This window comes from Hyalella azteca, unplaced genomic scaffold (assembly GCF_000764305.2).
Source record: "Hyalella azteca isolate HAZT.00-mixed unplaced genomic scaffold, Hazt_2.0.2 contig7617, whole genome shotgun sequence".
Taxonomy (NCBI): domain Eukaryota; kingdom Metazoa; phylum Arthropoda; class Malacostraca; order Amphipoda; family Hyalellidae; genus Hyalella; species Hyalella azteca.
This window is the reverse complement of record NW_025937738.1, coordinates 36,844-53,329: the sequence shown is the minus strand read 5'-3', so window position 1 is coordinate 53,329 and position 16,486 is coordinate 36,844. Positions and strand designations below refer to the sequence as shown.

The following is a 16,486-nucleotide window of genomic DNA, read 5'->3' as shown; positions in this document are numbered from 1 at the left end:
GTAGATTGATTTTATTTAATAATCAAGCTTTCACGTGAACGCACATAATCTATAAGAGAATGTTTACCAACGAAATTTCGAGTTAAATACGTTTTATCGAAACTGCGTCAACTATTGCGTTTAGTACACTGGTGTCCCAATACGCAGCAGGGGAATATCATTGTTGTTACACATGTGGCTGGGCCGCTCTATGTCTTCAGTAATATTCGTATCAAAAGACCCGGTAGCGACTAAAAGTTAGGTACTGTTAGTTTATTTCTTGGTTTTCGTCTTAAGGACCTTGACCAACCTCTGGCATGTAATTGGTTGTACGATAGTCACAAGACTTTAAATCTTGACGGCATGAGCGAGTCGGCGTTAAATTTTGGCACGTTATATTCACTTCACAGACGTTTTAGTTATGCACTCCGAAAGGATTGATCTAGGAGTACATTATAATTTGCTGGGCACTGGGCATCAATCGGTCTTGACAGCAATCCATGAGATCACGGAGAGAAGTAAGGACATTAAGTATTTTTTAATTCAGACTCGAGTTTCGAGTTATTCGACGGTCTACTGCTTACATGAAATATACGCTTCAGTCGTGCACTCGTGCTGAACAATTGAACATGGATGTTTTTACTGCGTCAGACGCTATTAGTTGTGCTTCCATCTCATCACACTCCAGTTAGGAGACTTGCATTAAACGCCACAAATCAATCAAGACGTTAGCTGGTGGACACAACATCGACAAGATACATGGACGGATTGACGATCTCTACTAGACAGCTGATAGGCTACTTTTTACAGCTTCAGGAACCTTATTAGAAGACTGAAGTAAGAACCTTCTAGCGAATTACTTATTCGACACAAACCACCTTAGGCTAGAACATTTCATGGAGCTGATATTGTAATAAAATCAACAGATAAAAGTAGAATTTAATACATTAAGCCAACTTGAAGAGTCACAAAACAACACAGGTTTCGTTTTAGTGCGAACATTTGCGAGGAATACCCCAAAGAACGGACTGACTGTGTGGTGGGCGAAGTTTTGGTAGTACCGCGTTTTCGCAGTATGTACATGCTACTGACATTCAGTTAGTGTACCTGGGTACCATGCATCATTGTTCAGACCCGTTTATTTGTTCACTCTACGTACCCTATGGCCTATGTCCCTGAGCCATAGGGGTGAAACTTTGACACCATTGAGCGACCTCTAAATATTAACCGATTTGAAAAATATTTTGAGGATATTATTTAGGCATCTAGACGAACCCTTTTTTGAGGTAGGAACTCATTTTTAAAGAAAAAAGTTTTTTGAGGACCACCCTAAAGCATCGCTGCCCTATATGAGGCTACGTTCCGCTATCGAAAAATTTCCTGACACTTTTTTTTGCGCGCTGGTCATTGTTTGGTGATGACTTATTTTACTGGGCAACGTGCCGCCAGCAAATTTTGCTTTCTTCTACAAGAAACTGGACAGAAAATGCTACAAATAGCCTACAAGGATGATGCTACGTAGAGCTGCTAAGTTTTTTAATGCATGGTTTTCCTGATGACCAATTTCGCTCAGGTCTTTCTTCCAATTACCGCACTTAAGAAGAACCTAATATATGTACGGTAATACCCGACTATAGACGTAGAAGTAGTGAATAACTCTCGGAACTGTCCCTCGTGGCTTGGAGTTCACTACATCAAATTCCGACAGAAGATTTTGTACAAATAAAAATATATTTAAAAAATCATTCCGGTGCCTATTGTGTCCCCCTCGTACCTACATCGTTGGCCACTCTCGCATGGTGATACGCTGTCTTTCAGTCCTCGTACGGAGGAATATACGAGGTATTCATGCATGATCTACTATAAATTGTAATCTGCCCCATGCTACTTAAGACCATGATTAAATAAGACATGTTAATTATATATATGATTTGGATTCATGTGAAAATCCTTACAAGCAGACTTCAAATTTTCTTTGTCATTATTAAAGATAAGCTGTCATATGATTCGTATATAAAAAAAAAAGCGCACACAGCCAGACGTGCAGATTTTCTGCATCCTTGCTTTTCAAATTCCTATTGTAATTCGTTCAAATTTACAGGTTATCATAACAATTCTTTTCAAACGGACTTTCTACCTTACGAGGTATATTAACTAATTAAGGTTTACTCATAGAGATGAAAAAAGCTAGAAAACCATTGGTCCATTGCTAGTACGCTATCGACAAAAGTTACGCACCTAAATAGCGTACCCGCTCAGTTTGCGCTTACTAGATTCTAGAAGGCAATCATCACACATCTACTACAGCGACAGTTTCAGAATAATACGGTTAATTTAAAAGAATATCATGTCATTAATGTGCGTTCCTTAGCTGACGTCTCGCACGCGGTCAGGAGGCGGGAACTTGACAAAAGACAGAGGTTGCAGTCTAGGCCTTCAAGCAGAAGACTAACTCGTTATACTAGAGCCAAACAATATGTAAGTATAAGAATAATTTGTAAGAAAATGACTAAGCAGCTTGTGACTTTTAACAAGGTCAGTTTGAATCGAAAAACACACAAATTCGACAAGAATCACTGCCAAAAAAAGGAGAGTTCACAACAGCAGCTGAAGTACATATTCGCAAACTTCACTTCGTCACGTCAACCTTCACACTGACTCAGGTTCTCAGCTGATGCTGGCGCTGCATTGCTGCTAGTCATGCACTCAAATTACTGCTAGTCGTGTTGGAAAGGCATTTGTGTGCATCAAATATTATGTTACTCATGAAACACTCATGGCTTAACTTATGCAACCGTACATTTTTACACGAAAAAGTTCAAGTTATATATTCAATTAGTTTGTACGTATACGAAAGCACGAAATCTGTCGAAAGATGATAATTTAATTTCTGCATTAAATTAACTTTGCTTGTATATGTAAACCCTATGTATGTATGTGTAGTTTAGTCACCCAGCCTCGGTATATGATTGAATTTGAAAATTGCTCAATTTATTGAAATTTTTGCCAGCTGATTATGAAAGTTATTATTTACGACTTCGGTTTTGAACAACACGAAATTAACTGAGCTAAATTGAAACAGTTACCGTATTCATAAATGAATTATATACTTATCTGTGTTCTATTCATGTTCAAGCTATGCGTCAGCCCATAATCTATGTATCATAATTTGTAATCAAATTTATGGCAGCGTGTGGCAATAATTTCGAATTTCCATGCAATAATTCGGCTTGAATATTCGAAATAAAATATTTGAATATGATCGTTCGTCGTTTGGACCAAATTCGTTCTCTAAATTCATTTTATTGTCGTGATACCTTAGTTTTATTTTTTAAGTTCCAATGTTACATAATCAAGTAAAATAATGTGATTGCATCACGGTCGTCTATTTCGTCATTGCCACAGGCTCCTGCCTCAAGGCTCAAGGAAGTGGCGACCAGGCGATGTATGCACTCATTCACTAACACGGCGACACCGAGTTCACTACGTAGGTACAGTACTTGGCTCTTGCCAATTGCTTGAACTTTTGAAGTCTTGTGTAGTCGTGTAAGTCTGTGTCTGTACAATTGCAGGTGTAATGTAACTTTGTAAGTATGTAACTGTGTGATGGGTTTTTCAAATATCATGTTCTGTTTAGCTATTCAAAATGAATAGCAGTTAGCAGAATAGACAAATTATAATGGCGTATAAAAGATATTTTTAGAAACCAGTTATTCACCACCTCACCCCCCCTTCTTCTTTTTCTTCATTCATTTTACACTTTTTTCCTTTATAATACACACATCTCACAACAATGTCTCTCATTCGCTTTAGATTACAAAGTTATCTAAATGGCGCGGGGTAAAACCGGGGGGCTTTGCGCCCCCCAAATCAGGGGTTTTCCGTCATTGGCAACCAGTTCATTTCCTTAGCTAGGTAGCCTACTCATCCAAGATTCCACTCAACATTTCAATCTCGATCCCTAAATCCTAATCCCTATTTCATTCTGCGGCTCAATAGCAGCGGCTGCAAGTTGTAGATCCTGTTCCTTGTCTTAGTGGCAGACTGGCAGTTAGTGCTCTGTTAATCTGTTATAGTGTTTATATATAGAGGTTCTCGATAGCCCTTAGTGGATGGGTAATATATTCTCAGTTTCTCACCATCACATTCATCTAACAAAATGGATTGCAAGGCCTGCCGCCTACCAAGTTACCAACCAGTAACCACATTAATTATACTTTCCCTGCTATGGCTATGCTAATTGCTAAGGTGTACTGTGTACACTGAGCTCATGAGAATTGAGAAGCTGCTGCTAACCGTTATTCTGACATTGAAGGATTTACCAACTGCAGGTCTATCTTCTTGATGTCAGACTCAATGGCAGTCAATGCTCTTTACTAGTTTCTTATCTTCAACTGAACAATTTTTACAATGAATAACCTAAAATAGCAACACATGATGTTTAACTATTGCAGAAAAGTCTCAGAATTTTGATAATGCCAAGAAAGTTTTTGGTACCACAAGTTGCATAAAAAGTTATGAGATAAACTCTGATTCTTTTGTCATTTATGGCATGTGGGCCATGGCAGTGGCCAGTGGCACATAGTAATGACAGTGAACAAGTCAAGATATTAGGCATATTCCACTCCCTGTTTAGGTAATGCCAAATTCAATTTCACAATAAATAGATTTGATCCAAAATAAAATTTAAATGACAGAAATCCAAGGTAATTATTTCTGATGACTTTCAAAAATTGTATGCAAAAATAATGTGCCATTTATGTTATTTTTACTGAAAAAATTGGGAATGTGCTATTTGAAGAGGTAAAATTGTCGACCATCAGTGATCACTGATCAAAGGTAGTTTTTTCCTCATTCACAGGTGCTTCTGCCCAATTACTATATTATACAGTTTGAGTTGCAGCTTGGAAAGTAGGTATAAATAATCATGCTTATAGTGTGCAGTCTTGTTAACAAGTCAAGTGAAATGTAGCTTAACCTGGAATTTCAGGCAGAATTTTCCAAACAAATTTTGGGTAAAGTGATTGTTTCACAGGTCATTTTAAAGAATTGCATACAAAAATGTGTTATTTTCTGTATTTTTGAAAAAAGTAGTTAGATACGGGCCATAAAAATGAGTTTATTTGTCTGCAAGCATGAGTTTATTTTTTTATTTTTGTCTCATTCTTGGGTGGCTTTTACCAAATTTTGAAATGGAGAGAAATTTCTAGTTGTGGCTTGAAAAATAGACTGATTCCCTGCTTGACCCTTTTAAAATTTCTTAATTATTTCTTCCATAATGATGGTTGCAAAGATGATGATTATTTTCAAATTCATTCAAATGATGGTTTCAAATTCATTCAATTTGTTTGGAAAATTCATTTTTGGCTTTCTGGCATTAATTCAAGGTTCAAGCAGTCTTTTCTGCCAAAATATTTCTACCCATTGATCCATTTGTTTTAGATACTGTATCACATCTCTGCAATAAGAAGGAACTATTATATAAACATGAAAGAATTGTTTTGCAAAGTTCAAAAGAATCTTTTAGCCATTATGCCCAAAACAGCGATAAGCATTAAAGGTACCTACAATTTGAGTAGTAAGTTTAAAATGGCTCAATGCTCAATTTCTTATTGTTGATGGTATGGCAAAATAAAGATATAGTCCACTTTCAGGTGTTCCAATTGAATTTGCTTAAGAAATTTTTAATTTTATAACTTTGTAAGGCAACTTTAATAAATCCCATGTTGAAGTGAGTTTGTCTGTGCATGCTTCACTTCTGCTACACCTCAAATGCATTGATATGTGGCATAGTTTTGTGGGAAATTTTGAGTGCAGATTGAGGCTTATGATCCTGTATTGATAGATTTCAACCAATTAATGGTAATTGCACGACGTATGTAGCATCTTGCTGACTTCAGCAAAAATGGTACATATATTGACCGTAATCTTCTTTCAAGGTCTATTTTTTTAATAATATAATAATTTTATGTTATCCTGTCTTTCAGATTTTATTTCTTAGATAACAGCTTTTATACTTGAATAAATCTAGTTTCAAAATAGTATTTATTGTGCTGTTGAAGAACAGCAAACTACCATGTCTGCTCCAGTCCATCATCCAGTGAGTGTAAATTTATCTTTGCGCGTGTCTTAAATGGCTTCTTAATTTATATATGTATAATTAGTAAATAACTTGCTTAAGCCTAAGCACTGAAGTGGCCAATGTTCTTAACATGTCTACCTGTACCGTAAAATGTGGTAACTTAGACCACTTTTTTTCTTATAAATGATGCCATTTTCTTATTAGCTAAATTAAACTTGAATTGAAACATGCAAAATTTAGATATGCAAACTTTTCAAATCTTTCTATTGTGTTATGTAGCCTCAGTATTAGGCCTTTAATGCCCATTGACAAAATTTTTCTATGTCAAATAGTTTTTGAGTTGTGGGGGTTTTTGTAAAAAAAACGAAAAGTGGTCTAAGTTACCCCGCCGGTCTAAGTTACCCCATTTTACGCTATTACAAATATTTCATTAGTAGTGATAAATACATTTAATTGTGATTGGATCATAGAAATTATGTCAAATCATTCTAAGTGCCACTTGAACTTTTTTATTCAATGATCTTTACTACGTACAGATATATCTTATGGGAGGCATGAAATGTAGGAATGTACAAATATACTGTGGCAACTTATTGGTCATTAGTGGCAGAGATTTGCTATCCAGAACTTGAGGTTTGATAGGAGTGCAGCTTTATACTCCTGGCAACTTGATGTAATGGCATCTGAAAATTTAGTTTAGTGCCATGACTAATCTAATCTAATCACTAATCTTCCAGGATCTTGAAAACATTGCCTTGATCTCCCATTTTCAAGAGTCATAATCTGTTTAGTTTTCTGGGGTCAAACTATTTGGCATGTAGCTTTGAACATCACCAATACTTCAGGCCACTTATTTATCAAAATCAAGTTCAAGACCTCATGAATAATGATGATAGGAACCATTAGGTGGTGGAATCCCCCCTTATTAACCTCCTCCCTTACTGCCAAACCTTATAAACTGTCTCTCTGCCTTACAACCATGCTTTGCTGTATGACCCTGGGCATTGCAAAAATGCAGTAGATATGCATAAAGTGTTGATATCTATTGATGATAAATTGGCAATCATCAAGAAACATGTTCATTCAACTTTGCTCCAAACTGTTCATACAAACATCCATGTCAACAACATGGACTGGAGTCTTTTCCATTGATTTTAATCAGGGAAAATGGGTTCATTTACAAAAGAACTGCTATGCAAAAATAGTTCCTGCATAAATTACATACATACATACATACAATTGCATAGGTAGGGTTCCAATACCTATTTGAATGCCTATAATTGTTTGGTCATGTTTCCCCTTAAGATTATTAGGATTTTAATTGAACTTATAGCTAAGACCTACAGGTTATTTCTGAGCAACATTCAATTGAAGATCTTGAAGTCCCACTATAACTAAAATTTGACATACTGAATGTAAAACACTAATAAAATATGCCATGCCTCTTAGAGGTTATCAGTCATTAGTGAGTTTATGAAAAATTAAATTTTGTCTTATAAATAATGAAATGGTAATGTGAGATATTAATTGAATCAATAATGTTCAGGCCACCCCTCACCTGCAAACAATCCCAGGAGGCTTCACTCCCGGCTGCATTGCTCATGTCACCGGCACCTTCACTCCAGGAGCGGCAAGGTGCGAGTCGTGAGGCAGGTCTTGCCCTCGAAAGTCCAGAGTTCAGCTAAATGAGTTGCCCTCTTTTTTAAATGAATAAAAATGAATTATAATTTGATGAACATGTGCATGTATTCAAGACCTACTCTTCTGAAGATCAGGCATCCCAAGGATATAATGATAGGCTTGTTTTTTTTATCTTCTTGTTAAACATTAAAACAATTTTATTTCACATGCTCCCATACCATTGCATAACTTCTCCTCAGTGCATATTGAACATCTAGTTTAAGTCAATTTTGAATTTAGTTGTCAATGCCAATTCTCCATGGCTTTTGTGTATATTTGGCAGATGAATTCATTTTGGGCTGAAGCTGTAAGTGTGTATATCTAATTAGATTTATAGTCAGATGGGGTAAGACAGGACTGAAATCACTAACAAGCCTGTAGCATCTATACCATGAATAACTAAAAAACCCTAAACCTATCACAAGGTGTATTTATGCAATGGGCTTCTAAGCTACAACTCAGACTTTTTGCATACAACACAGTTTTCTGTACAGATTAAAAAAAGTGAGCTGGTCCCATCTTACCCCACTGGGGTAAGATGGGACCAGGCTGGGGTAAGAAAGGACCAACTGGTAATTCTTATGTTACAAGGTTTTTAATAAAAGTACAAATCTGATATTCAATATTATCCATCTAGAAACACATTATTTGATTAAACAACCATTTGTTACTGTTTTGTGTTGTGGGAAGTCAACTCTAATATCAGTCACATTGAAGTTTTTGTCACGAGAAAACTTTGTTAAGCATAGTAATAGTGGGTTGGCTTTGGTTCATTGTAGAGCACTGCTAAATGCTTCATGTATATTCCATTAGTGTCATTGTCTGAAAAATTTATCAAATTAGTAATAAAACCAATGGATAATAACTGAAGTGTCAGACATCATGTGTTTTCTTGCTAACTGCATTTGTGGTGCACTTCTTCAAATGCAGCCCATGCCCTCTCACAAAGTTGTGATCATAATTATTTTTCATGTTTCACACAGTGATTTTCCCCCAGCCAATCTTGCACATAGTTCTGCAGCTCACTAATGGGAATAGACATCCCTATTTTCTATATCCCTTTGATGCAATTTGAAATAGTGCACGAAATTTTTCTAGTTAAAAAAGCTAACAAGTTATAATGAAGTTTGAGCAAAAGATGAAAATTTTGACCAAAATATTCCATGTACTAAACAATAATATATTCATTAAAAAACTATTTTTGATAAACTGTAGGGTAATAGAGGACCATTTGTAGGGTAAGATAGGACCACTTGTGTGGTAAAACAGGATCATTTAGTGGTCCCATCTTACCCCATGTCCGGTCCTTTTTTACCCCATTTTAGAATACATGTCAGGCAGTGATGGTAGCAGGTAGGACTGCCTAGTATGTCTAAACAGTTGCCTATTACTTGTGGTTACCTGCCTACATCCAAAAACCTGGCCGAAAAATTTTTCATCATTGGACAGAGCTTATTTCCCAAACAGGGTTAACTATTTTGTGACTCTTCTTTACATAGGTTTTCTTTAAAAATTAGCCAGAAATTCATTATTTGCAGAAGAGGGTTGCCACAAACACTGAAATGACAGGCAATGATTGCTCTAACATATTCTTTTGTCAAATGTAATTCAATGCAATTAGAATGCACGCCATGGGCTGGTCCTTTCTTACCCCATGAAGTCTGTGATCCTGTCTTACCACATTTGACTATATGTGGCCTCTTGGAAATAAGTATGCAAATGGCACTTCTTGTAGAGGCAAATTTTGGTTGAAATAATAATTTCAACTACAAGCTAGTCCACTGACACCAATAGTTTGTATATTGCACTGCAAGCTCTCATATGAAGCTTAGTCTTGAATAGTAGTATTAAAATTTAGTAATCTTACATTTTTCATTGCTAGGTTTATCAGCCCTCATAACACTGCTCCATGATTTAGCATTAAGCTAAATTATCTTAATATCTGAATTACACTAGCATTGGCCATGTTTCTTTCTAGGAATTTACCGTAGGACTTACCCATATGTCATATCTGTTGTTACTCAAAGTCAAGGGTCTCTCACTCATGTCATATATGTCATTACTTAAGCGTCTCTTACTCATATCAAATGTAGTATGTAGTATGTAAATGTAACTCACGGGTCTCTCTCTGCTTGCAGTCTCATAGTTAAGCTACAGTCAGGGCCATCAGGGGACCCAACAGATGAGATTGGGTTGTGCGTTTATGGTCGGGTGCGCGAGGGGCAGCTTGGCCGCAACTGCTTCACCCGCTCTGCTGGGTGGGGCAATGAGGAACTCACCCACTCTGTGCCTGGTCTCTCCCCCAGTGCCACGTTTGATCTCACTATTCTCTGTGATCCTCAACAATTTAAGGTAACTTAATCATTACATTTGTAATAAAGTTGTGACATCAGCCTTAAAAATGGGCAGAATCTGTTATTAAATCATAAGGAAATTGACCATGTTTTGTTCACTTATTGTTGTGAGGTGTTGCAAAAATGTATAAAATATCACTTTCATAACAATGATAGTAGGAAAAGTACATCACTTATGTTTTGATTAAGACATCCATTAGTTAAAATTTTATTAAAGTGTATTAGCAATAGCTTTAAAGGAATAAGTCTGCTAATAAACTTAGTTTAAATCTGCTCCAAATTCTTTTCAATTGCTTAAGATGAAGAATATTGATCAAATTTGTTGCTATGCTGGAGGTAAGATGAAACTTCATGGTCCAGTTTGTCCAGAAATGATGAGCAATAAAACAAACCTGCCCATAAGATCAGAATTGGATCACTGCATAAGCAGTTCTTCATCCAAACTGCTTTGCGTCGAATAAAGAAATTTTGGGTTATGTTGCATGGGTGTCAACTCAAAACTGGTTTTTCAATAGTATCCAATATGATTGTTTAGGCTGTTAATTTATTGTGCCAAAATACTTGGTGTCACCATTGCTTGGTGTGGGGTTCAACATGTAAGGATTGTTGATGGTTACAGCTCATGTATTGTAGTATATCTGAATAGCATGACGTGTCATTCCCACATCACAGCCAATGTATTGGTTCTAAACAGGTTGGGTCTTTGTCAATCATAGGTTGGGTATTGGGCCAAGAGGTTGGGTCTTTGTTCAGGTGTTTGCAGAAGTTACCTTATTTCTTCTATAAGAAGAAGCAATTTGAATGCAAGTAAGAATTAGACTGTACACGTACGAAGATCACTGTAAATAAGCTTGATATTGTTCTTCTTCTCTCCAGATTGCCTACAATGGAAAACATCTATGTGAGTTCTCCCACAGAACAAACCCTGCTTCCCTCACCTATCTTCAGGTGAGGTTTTTTATTTTAATTTCATTTTTATGCATTTGGGGGGCAATAAATCTTTCATATTTGTTATTAGGTTTGTGTTTCTGCTCTAGATTGATGTCAGTGGGAAGATAAAAGACTTTCATGTTCATTACTCACAGTGGGCATTACTCCCAATAATATTCATTAGGTTATTGTTCACATGGAATAATTAAACACTAAAAGTTTATTAATTATTATATATCCAGCGCTAATTAACTGTTTAACATTGGGTGTTTGATGTGCACCAGGAATATTCATAAGTTATTGTTCCCATGGAGTACGTAATAGCACTGTAAGTTTATTAATTAATATTATATCTAGCGCTAATTAACTGTTTAACCAGAATTGTTGGCGTGCAGGTGGGCAGCCTGCCTGGGGACCTGACGCTGTCATGCGTGTGGGTGGAGGCGCCCGCAGCTGCCCAGCACGCAGCCAGCGCCCCCGCCATGGCTTATGGTGCCCCTCCCCCACCCTACACCCCCAACAACCCCCTGCCTTATGACCCCAACCCCCAGATGGGGTATGCACCTCCCCCAGGCATGGCACACACGCAGCAGTACCCCCAGCAGTACTCCCAGCAGCACTATCAGGTAACTCCCCCAGTACCTAGCTCTCTCCGGTGACCAACCCACCTCCTCCATCTTCCCATACTCTAGGAGTCTATCCCCACTCCTCGTATCTCCCATCACCCCTGTACTATAGCCCCACTCCCCCATCTCAACCACCACCCACCACTAAAGTCTCACTCCCCCATCTCAACCACCACCCACCACTAAAGCCTCATTCCCCCACAGGGAGGCCACCAGCCCAAGGGTCTCATAGGGAAGCTGACCAACGCCGCGACGGACGTGGCGGGCGCCCTGGGGGCGGGGCACCTCGTGGGCGTGAGTCTTCAGCTTTGATTATTGTGCCACAAGACGTGGGTGTGAGTCTTCAGTGTTGATTATTGTGCCACAAGACGTGGGCGTGAGTCTTCAGTGTTGATTATTGTGCCACAAGACGTGGGCGTGAGAGTGCAGTTGTATTTGGTACGGAGAAGTAAGGTACATGTTCATACTTCGTTTAGAGTTTCGTCCATTGGAGGAATATTCGTGGTCATATTTCACTGCAACATTATTTGATGTGAGGATAACTTGAAGTAAAATTTCCGGCTTGATACAACCACCTAATTCCCCTCAATCCAGCCACTTAGCTCCTCTCACTCCCGCCACCTAACTCCCCTCTCTCCAGCCAACTAACTCCCCTCTCCTCTCCTCAGAAGGCCACGCAGTTCCTCAACAAAAGCCCCGGCGGCGGTCACGGCAGCGGGGCGTACCCTCAACAGGGCGGGGTTTACCCTCAACAGGGCGGAGCTTATCCTCAACAGGGCGGGGCTTACCCTCAACAGGGCGGAGCTTATCCTCAACAGGGCGGGGCTTACCCTCAACAGGGAGCCTACCCCTACAGCCAGCATGGAAGCTACCCCCCTCCAGGTGGGGGGCACCACAGCGGGGGCGGAGGACTCCTCAAAAAAGCCGCCATTTTGGCTCCCGCCGCCATAGCCATTGCCGTCAGTTACCCCACTTTTCCCACTAACCCCCTCACTTGTTATTGCGTATATTTTGTTATATAAAATTTATTTATATGTTATACAATTGTTGTATTGTTGTGCCCCATAGATTCCCAGTCGCTAAGTTCAGTTTGTTGGTGTTTTTTTGTTAACGTCACTCATGCTTGACGTCATGTCTGCTCATGACGTCACTCATGCTTGACGTCACGTCTGCTCAATGCGTCACTCATGCTTGACGTCACGCCTGCTCATGACGTCACTCGTGCTTGACGTCACGTCTGACATGTCGTCACTCATGCTTGACGTCACGTATGCTCGTGACGTCACTCATGCTTGACGTCACGTCTGCTCATGACGTCACTCATGCTTGACGTCACGTCTGCTCATGTCGTCACTCATGCTTGACGTCACGTATGCTCGTGACGTCACTCATGCTTGACGTCACGTCTGTTCATGCGTGTCACTTTTCCTCACACGTAAACAATGTCCAGAGCTGAGAGTCTCACTTCACTTGTGCCCTTAATGCGTATTGTGATTTGTTCGCTCGATATACAGGGGACGAAATATTGACTTGCACGACAAATGCTCTCGCGGTCGTGACATTTGGTATCTCTTTGACCTCATCTCTTATTTCCCTCATCAACTTCTAACTTGTCTTCCTAATTGTTTTCCTTAGAACCGCGATGCTCAAGGTTGCATCATAATTCTTTTTCTAGATCGCCTCGGAGTTTCCCCATATTGTATATGTTCATATTGCGGCATTCATTCACTCGGATCAAGGACTCGTGTCTCAGTCAGCTTATGATGGCAGGAGTTAGCAGCTTTGGTAGTACGCTTTATTCTTACCCAGCGTTGTGCTGACGGGGCCTCCGCTTATTTATTGCTACGTTCAATTGACAGCTTTCAGTGGACGCGAGTTTATCTACGACTTGTTAACATTTTCTTGATCATTTTTTTGACGAAGGTCAATTTAGTCGCTTGAGCATTCTTAATATAAATGAGATAGCAGGATCAATGGGTATGGTAACAGCTGTCTCGGCACAGCGCTCAGATCTGATTGTGTTGGGATAAGCTTTATGCTGAAGAGACAATGTTGGCGATAGCACAACTCTCCAAATGACAGAGTGTTGGCTTTGTCCTGTTATTGGCAGGACATTTCCGTCACAACGATGTCATACAAAAACACAAATTTCTGTGCATCATTTGTTGCACACGATTGATGTTTGTGCCTCTAGGAGAGATAAACTACGGCATATTTTACGAGCATCGAAACATTTATTATTAGTTGAGTTATGGTCTGTTGTTGTGCAGGGTCCTGGTAAGGCTCTGAAGTATGGAGCTCCTCTCGCTGCTGCCGCCTACCTCACCAAGGGCAAGAAAGTGAGTGCTGTAGTACAGAAAAATTACTTGAAATACCGCCTAATCGTGAATATATTTCGTTACCGCAGTCGCAAACGAAGATAGTGTCGGTTATTAACCCTGCTTCTAACCCCCTGGTAGTTGGTCACTAATACATGAACGTGCTAGTGCAGACATCACGAACTTACTAACGATGTGTTGTCACTAGCACTAACGCAGCGCTGCCCGCCAGTGCGGTGGAGGCGGAGGCACCAACAAGCTCCTCAAGTATGGTGCGCCGCTCGCCGCTGGCTACGTCGTCTCCAAGGGCGTCCGCAAAGGGCTTGGGGGATTCGGTGGAGGCTGGAGTGGATCAGACTCGGATTAATTCATCTTCTTTTAATCCTGACTTGATGAGGTCTTATGTCATGGCAAATATTTTGGCTGTTGCGCCCAGAGATCGCAGTGGTCGTGGTCAATTGTGTGAAAATAGCGTGTCGACATTTCGAAGTACGGTCGCAAATCCCAAACAAACCTTAGCCATAACTCGTGGGTACGATACGTTTGTTTTCGTTTCGGGTACACAAATAGCGTGAATATCAATGATGTTCTACAATTCGACGCCAGCTTCCGCTCTTCCTCCTTCTTGTTTGAAGTCGAAGATTTATTCTTGGAAATTTCTTCGCTCTGCCAAAAGTGAACAAAAAAGGTTGTGAATCTTGAATTTTGTGTCTTGGCAAATCTTGCCGTTGCTGAGCGTTTAGCGATGTGTCATTATTAAAAATGGTTAATGATTGTTAAAGCTAGGAGTTTGGAGATATCAGAATGCTGAAGGAAATTTTGGATGTCCCGTTATAGATATGCATGTATCCATGTATATAACAGAACGATCAGATGTTTTTGAATTACCGTCATATGAGCTTTACATTTGTTGCAGCGTTCAGCACTCGAGTGTTAAACAGTTCAATCATCTCGTCCGAGTATTGCATGCGTAATTGAAAATTTTCGCACGTGTTCCTGAATCCAAAATGTCGCGAAATTACTTGTCAGTATTTTTTTAATTTTTGTTTTGTTGTTTAATCTCATTAATTGATCTGCTCTTTTTCGGTAATCTCATTAGTTTATATGCTCTATTTCGGTAATCTCATTAGTTGATCTGCTCTATTTCGGTAATCTCATTAGTTGATTAGCTATATTTCGATAATCTCATTAGTTGATCTGCTCTATTTCAGTAATCTCATTAGTTTATCTGCTCTTTTTCGGTAATCTCGTTACTTGATCTGATCTATTTCGGTAATCTCATTAGGTGAACCACTCTATATCGGTAATCTGATTAGCTGATCTGCTCTATTTAGGTAATCTCATTAGTTGATACAATATATTTTGGTAATGCCATTAGTTTATCTGCTCTGTTTCGGTAATCTCATAATTTAATATGCCTTATTTCGGTAACTACATTAAGGTCTTTTTGAGGTAATCTCATTATTTGATGTGCTCATATTTAGGAAGTCCAATTTGATTGTCTTTTATTATTTAATTCAAGTCATCAAGTGACACTACTTAGCGTTCTTGCCCTCGCTTTAGTCTCGCTATCCGTCTTATCTGTTGTACATCGATCCATACTTAGGCATCTCGCAGCTCTGGACCAGGCTCAATACTTGAGCAATCTTGCTCGTTCAGTTTTATTTCTTTGCAGCATTCAATGTATTTGTTACGTACGATGCCTTCCCACTTTGCGCTTGTCAGGTGTTGGGCTCAAATGTTGAAGTATTTAGGCGAGATACTCGAATTTACGACCAACATAACTAGAACGAGTGTTTGATCGTTAGGAATGCCGTCATCGTAAGTGTTGATTTATTAACCGTTTAATTCTATTAGATGTTTATGGAGATTATCTAACAATGTTGGCTTTACTAACGAATTTTATAATGTTAACTTAGCAGAGTGTCCATACCCTAACATTTACGGAATATATATTTATTTGCCTTTGGCTAGTATGTCACAATTCTCCATGGTTATTCATTTGATTTTTAAGTTTGTTGGCATAGTAAATAAGTTATTCCTTCACATTTTATTTAATACTGTCACTCCTCTTACATTATTTGTTTTATCTTCGATATTTAGAAAATCAAAATTTTAATTCCTTTTATTGTTAATTTTAAATTACTTTTAATCATTAAAAACTTGCCTGAAAGAGCCTTTCACATTTACGCCATGGTTGAGTAGTGGTTTTCATAAAGTTTCTTTCGTGTTCGTAGGCGCACATCCTCTTCGGAGGAACAGCCCTGCTGAATTTTACAGCACTTTTTTTAATTAAGCGAGTCAGTAACATTCTTGTCAATGTCGTTCACACCGACGGCCTGATAACGACACTTGCCCTCAAGCTATGGCTGCGTCGTGTCGCGACGCTGCGTCCCAAGTAATTTTCTTACCTAATAACTTAGAAGTTAAAAGCAGTAATTCCTGAGGTTACTTCTATTCATAACCTAGACTGACTAAAGTGGCTGTGTTTACCAAGCGCCTAATCATGGTTTCAGA

General features: G+C 38.9%; 1 protein-coding gene across 4 annotated transcripts; it reads left to right on the top strand.

The window, feature by feature from the left end:
* Positions 1 to 5,977: 5,977 nt before the first annotated feature.
* Positions 5,978 to 15,420, top strand: LOC108665363 (galectin-4). Of its 4 annotated transcripts, XM_047881312.1 has the most exons (10): positions 5,978 to 6,079; positions 7,608 to 7,696; positions 9,880 to 10,093; positions 10,972 to 11,043; positions 11,421 to 11,651; positions 11,856 to 11,945; positions 12,320 to 12,391; positions 12,434 to 12,610; positions 13,922 to 13,990; positions 14,202 to 15,420. In XM_047881312.1, exons 1-10 carry the CDS (start codon positions 6,056 to 6,058, stop codon positions 14,334 to 14,336), a joined length of 1,173 nt encoding a protein of 390 aa, XP_047737268.1. In that variant the 5' UTR covers positions 5,978 to 6,055; the 3' UTR covers positions 14,337 to 15,420. The 4 variants fall into 4 exon arrangements, with proteins under 4 accessions (XP_047737268.1, XP_018007598.1, XP_018007599.1 ...); XM_018152109.2 differs by having other exon boundaries at positions 12,320 to 12,610; XM_018152110.2 differs by having other exon boundaries at positions 12,320 to 12,610; positions 14,178 to 14,264.
* The last annotated feature ends 1,066 nt before the right edge of the window (positions 15,421 to 16,486 follow it).

What these genes read in the sequence shown, in the direction of transcription:
- LOC108665363 (XM_018152109.2), top strand. Translation starts at nt 6,056, where the DNA reads ATGTCTGCTCCAGTCCATCATCCA. An exon ending in CCGCCGCCATAGCCATTGCC is followed by an intron (nt 12,611 to 13,921) that starts GTCAGTTACCCC and finishes GTTGTTGTGCAG; the next exon opens with GGTCCTGGTAAGGCTCTGAA. An exon ending in ACCTCACCAAGGGCAAGAAA is followed by an intron (nt 13,991 to 14,201) that starts GTGAGTGCTGTA and finishes GCTGCCCGCCAG; the next exon opens with TGCGGTGGAGGCGGAGGCAC.